This window comes from Chanos chanos, chromosome 7, assembly GCF_902362185.1.
Source record: "Chanos chanos chromosome 7, fChaCha1.1, whole genome shotgun sequence".
In the NCBI taxonomy this organism is placed as follows: Eukaryota; Metazoa; Chordata; class Actinopteri; order Gonorynchiformes; family Chanidae; genus Chanos; species Chanos chanos.
Genome location: NC_044501.1, coordinates 1,069,814 through 1,075,606, shown reverse-complemented (window position 1 = coordinate 1,075,606; position 5,793 = coordinate 1,069,814). Strand labels below are relative to the sequence as shown.

General features: G+C 40.5%; 1 protein-coding gene across 1 annotated transcript in view; it reads left to right on the top strand.

The window, feature by feature from the left end:
• trip10b (thyroid hormone receptor interactor 10b) overlaps nt 1-3,463 on the top strand; it is a 30,834-nt gene extending 27,371 nt beyond the window's left edge. The window contains exon 15 of the mRNA XM_030780318.1: nt 3,070-3,463. Coding sequence (XP_030636178.1) covers nt 3,070-3,212 — 143 coding nt within the window. The 3' untranslated portion in view covers nt 3,213-3,463. The remainder of the gene's footprint in view (nt 1-3,069) is intronic.
• The last annotated feature ends 2,330 nt before the right edge of the window (nt 3,464-5,793 follow it).

The window sequence follows — 5,793 nt, the reverse complement described above, 5'->3', positions numbered from 1 at the left end:
GACACAGATTAAGTTTAATGAGTGTGTGTTGTGTGACTGTGTGTGGTGTCCAGTGAAGATGGTAAAAACAGAGACACAGATTAAGTTTAATGAGTGTGTGGTGTGATTGTGTGTGGTGTCCAGTGAAGATGGTAAAACAGAGACACAGATTAAGTTTAATGAGTGTGTGTTGTGTGACTGTGTGTGGTGTCCAGTGAAGATGGTAAAACAGAGACACAGATTAAGTTTAATGAGTGTGTGTTGTGTGACTGTGTGTGGTGTCCAGTGAAGATGGTAAAAACACAGATTAAGTTTAATGAGTGTGTGGTGTGACTGTGTGTGGTGTCCAGTGAAGATGGTAAAACAGAGACACAGATTAAGTTTAATGAGTGTGTGTTGTGTGACTGTGTGTGGTGTCCAGTGAAGATGGTAAAAACACAGATTAAGTTTAATGAGTGTGTGGTGTGACTGTGTGTGGTGTCCAGTGAAGATGGTAAAAACAGAGACACAGATTAAGTTTAATGAGTGTGTGTTGTGTGACTGTGTGTGGTGTCCAGTGAAGATGGTAAAACAGAGACACAGATTAAGTTTAATGAGTGTGTTGTGTGACTGTGTGTGGTGTCCAGTGAAGATGGTAAAACAGAGACACAGATTAAGTTTAATGAGTGTGTTGTGTGACTGTGTGTGGTGTCCAGTGAAGATGGTAAAAACAGAGACACAGATTAAGTTTAATGAGTGTGTGTTGTGTGACTGTGTGTGGTGTCCAGTGAAGATGGTAAAACAGAGACACAGATTAAGTTTAATGAGTGTGTTGTGTGACTGTGTGTGGTGTCCAGTGAAGATGGTAAAACAGAGACACAGATTAAGTTTAATGAGTGTGTGTGGTGTGATTGTGTCAGGCTCCAGTGAAGATGGTAAAACAGAGACACAGATTAAGTTTAATGAGTGTGTGGTGTGACTGTGTGTGGTGTCCAGTGAAGATGGTAAAAACAGAGACACAGATTAAGTTTAATGAGTGTGTGGTGTGACTGTGTCAGGCTCCAGTGAAGATGGTAAAACAGAGACACAGATTAAGTTTAATGAGTGTGTGTTGTGTGACTGTGTGTGGTGTCCAGTGAAGATGGTAAAAACAGAGACACAGATTAAGTTTAATGAGTGTGTGGTGTGACTGTGTGTGGTGTCCAGTGAAGATGGTAAAACAGAGACACAGATTAAGTTTAATGAGTGTGTGTTGTGTGACTGTGTGTGGTGTCCAGTGAAGATGGTAAAAACAGAGACACAGATTAAGTTTAATGAGTGTGTGTTGTGTGACTGTGTGTGGTTTCCAGTGAAGATGGTAAAACAGAGACACAGATTAAGTTTAATGAGTGTGTGGTGTGACTGTGTGTGGTGTCCAGTGAAGATGGTAAAAACAGAGACACAGATTAAGTTTAATGAGTGTGTGTTGTGTGACTGTGTGTGGTGTCCAGTGAAGATGGTAAAACAGAGACACAGATTAAGTTTAATGAGTGTGTGGTGTGACTGTGTGTGGTGTCCAGTGAAGATGGTAAAAACAGAGACACAGATTAAGTTTAATGAGTGTGTGTTGTGTGACTGTGTGTGGTGTCCAGTGAAGATGGTAAAAACAGAGACAGATTAAGTTTAATGAGTGTGTGGTGTGACTGTGTGTGGTGTCCAGTGAAGATGGTAAAAACAGAGACAGATTAAGTTTAATGAGTGTGTGGTGTGACTGTGTGTGGTGTCCAGTGAAGATGGTAAAACAGAGACACAGATTAAGTTTAATGAGTGTGTGGTGTGACTGTGTGTGGTGTCCAGTGAAGATGGTAAAAAACAGAGACACAGATTAAGTTTAATGAGTGTGTGTTGTGTGACTGTGTGTGGTGTCCAGTGAAGATGGTAAAACAGAGACACAGATTAAGTTTAATGAGTGTGTGTTGTGTGACTGTGTGTGGTGTCCAGTGAAGATGGTAAAAACAGAGACAGATTAAGTTTAATGAGTGTGTGGTGTGACTGTGTGTGGTGTCCAGTGAAGATGGTAAAAACAGAGACACAGATTAAGTTTAATGAGTGTGTGGTGTGACTGTGTGTGGTGTCCAGTGAAGATGGTAAAACAGAGACACAGATTAAGTTTAATGAGTGTGTGTTGTGTGACTGTGTGTGGTGTCCAGTGAAGATGGTAAAAACAGAGACAGATTAAGTTTAATGAGTGTGTGTTGTGTGACTGTGTGTGGTGTCCAGTGAAGATGGTAAAACAGAGACACAGATTAAGTTTAATGAGTGTGTGGTGTCCAGTTAAGATGGTAAAACAGAGACACAGATTAAGTTTAATGAGTGTGTGTGGTGTGACTGTGTGTGGTGTCCAGTGAAGATGGTAAAACAGAGACAGATTAAGTTTAATGAGTGTGTGTTGTGTGACTGTGTGTGGTGTCCAGTGAAGATGGTAAAAACAGAGACACAGATTAAGTTTAATGAGTGTGTGGTGTGACTGTGTGTGGTGTCCAGTGAAGATGGTAAAAACAGAGACACAGATTAAGTTTAATGAGTGTGTGTTGTGTGACTGTGTGTGGTGTCCAGTGAAGATGGTAAAAACACAGATTAAGTTTAATGAGTGTGTGGTGTGACTGTGTGTGGTGTCCAGTGAAGATGGTAAAAACACAGATTAAGTTTAATGAGTGTGTGGTGTGACTGTGTGTGGTGTCCAGTGAAGATGGTAAAAACAGAGACACAGATTAAGTTTAATGAGTGTGTGGTGTGACTGTGTGTGGTGTCCAGTGAAGATGGTAAAAACACAGATTAAGTTTAATGAGTGTGTGTTGTGTGACTGTGTGTGGTGTCCAGTGAAGATGGTAAAACAGAGACACAGATTAAGTTTAATGAGTGTGTGGTGTGACTGTGTGTGGTGTCCAGTGAAGATGGTAAAACAGAGACACAGATTAAGTTTAATGAGTGTGTGGTGTGACTGTGTGGTGTCCAGTGAAGATGGTAAAAACAGAGACACAGATTAAGTTTAATGAGTGTGTATGGTGTCCAGTGAAGATGGTAAAAACACAGATTTAAGTTTAATGAGTGTGTGTGGTGTGACTGTGTCAGGCTCCAGCGAGGGTACGGTGTCTGTCCAGGAGGGGGAGCAGCTGAGTGTGATGGAGGAGGATCAGGGCGACGGTTGGATGAGGGTCAGGAAGTCAAACGGTGACGAGGGTTATGTACCCTCTTCCTACATCAAAATCTCCTGATTCAGCCGAACGCCAACACTCTGACAGCAAACGAAGACCTTTCTCATGACACCGGAGTCGCTTTTTCCAGCATCACATGGAGACAGTCATGTTGAGAATCATTCCAAGGATGCTGTGGGAATGTCTTTGTACAGAGATGGGAAATATTTCAGCACATAATGATCTGTGTATGTTTTAAAATCCTGGGAACCTTTAGAAAAACTGGTTTGTGTTCCCAGAATATTCATCTGTGTCCTGACTGACAATCCAGTATCTGAGCAAGGACTCTGCTACTCCATCTATTACAAACCAGTCTTTTCCCACTCCATCCATTAAAAACCAGTCTTTTTCCACCACTTCCATGTAAAACCAGTCTAGTCTTTTTCCACTGCTGTCTGTCAAAAACAAAACTGGTAAAAAAAATCCTGTAACCGCTTGTATCTGTAGCATAACTGTCATTAAAGAGAAATTAAACATGTTTATGTAAACTCCATATCTCTGTCCATACACAGCCTACACATAATTATCACAATACACATACTGGCCCCTCCCATGGAAGTATGAGTGTGTGTGTGAGTGTGTGTGTGCATGTGTGTGTGTGTCTGTACAGTTTCATTTCTTTAAGCAGTCATATATAAAATGTGTAATCTTCATAAATGTGAATATATATATATATATGAAAAAGTTTTAATAATCTTGTTCTGCTGATCACTGTTTGTAGAGGGTTTTATGGTTTTTGGTTTGATCAGTGTTTGTAGAGGGTTTTATGGTCGTTGGTTTGATCAGTGTTTGTAGAGGGTTTTATGGTCGTTGGTTTGATCAGTGTTTGTAGAGGGTTTTATGGTTTTTGGTTTGATCAGTGTTTGTAGAGGGTTTTATGGTCGTTGGTTTGATCACTGATTGTAGAGGGTTTTATGGTCATTGGTTTGATCAGTGTTTGTGGAGGGTTTTATGGTCGTTGGTCTGCTGTAAACTGAAATGTCCTCTCATCACTATAACATGTTTAATGTGGTTATTTGATGTCTGTGTTCTGTTGTGTTTAACGTGGTTATTTGATGCCTGTGTTCTGTTGTGTTTAATGTGGTTATTTGATGCCTGTGTTCTGTTGTGTTTAATGTGTTTTTTTGATGTCTGTGTCCTGTTGTGTTGTTTAATCTGATTATTTGATGCCTGTGTTCTGTTGTGTTTAATGCCTGTGCTCTGTTGTGTTCAATGTGGTTATTTGATGCCTGTGTTCTGTTGTTTTTAATGTGGTTATTTGATGTCTGTGTTCTGTTGTGTTGTTTAATCTGGTTATTTGATGCCTGTGTTCTGTTGTGTTTAATGCCTGTGCTCTGTTGTGTTCAATGTGGTTATTTGATGCCTGTGTTCTGTTGTGTTTAACGTGGTTATTTGATGCCTGTGTTCTGTTGTGTTTAATGTGGTTATTTGATGTCTGTGTCCTGTTGTGTTGTTTAATCTGAGTATTTGATGCCTGTGTTCTGTTGTGTTTAATGCCTGTGCTCTGTTGTGTTCAATGTGGTTATTTGATGCCTGTGCTCTGTTGTGTTCAATGTGGTTATTTGATGCCTGTGTTCTGTTGTGTTGTTTAATCTGGTTATTTGATGCCTGTGTTCTGTTGTGGGGGTTTGGTATTGAAATGTCAATACAGTGTGTCTCATGTCTGTAGTCTCTGTGTTAGTTTGTTTATGAAGTTATTTTCCAGAAGTCTGTTGTGATGTTCCACTAAGTGTTTATGACCTGTGTCTGTTTATATCTCCTTCACACATCAGCTGTCTCCTTATGTCAGTGTTAATAATCATCAGGGTAAGAGTGAGTGGTCTTCCTCTGTGGTGTGTGTGTGTCATGGTCTTTTTCCAATCTGCTGTCTGACTGTGTGTGTGTGTGTGTGTGTGTGTGTGTGTGTGTGTGTGTGTGTAGATGTATATATGTGTGTCTCATTGGGTTGTTATGTTCTGAACCTCCTTTGAACTGTTCCTTGTTTAGGTCATATTAAGGGTCAGAGGTCAGAGTCTGGAGCAGGAACAAAGTTACTCTTGGACATTGTTGACATTGTTTATAAGCCGTGTGTTTATACACAAATCTTCCTCGGTCATGTGTCCACTGCTTTCTCAACAACAGCTGATACTACTGTCTGGTTATGTGATTTGACCTGGGTGGTTAATACTGAGCGTGAAGGGGAAACTCTGTAAGTTATCAGATAAATGATGACAACAATGGGCAATGTTACAAACATTTATTAAGAATATCAAGTTGAGCAGGAGTCATTAAAACAAAATAAAACAATGCATGGCTAATCTGTGTTTCCACCTCTGCCTCAGAGTGGACATCCTCACCAGCATGATCTCAACAAGAGTATAAAAGAGTGATACACAGCACACACTACAGTTCACTGCAACCTCACACCTTTTAACAGTGATACACAGCACACACTACAGTTCACTGCAACCTCACACCTTTTAACAGTGACACACAGCACACACTACAGTTCACTGCAACCTCACACCTTTTAACAGTGACACACAGCACACACTACAGTTCACTGCAACCTCACACCTTTTAACACTGACACACAGCACACACTACAGTTCACTGCAACCTC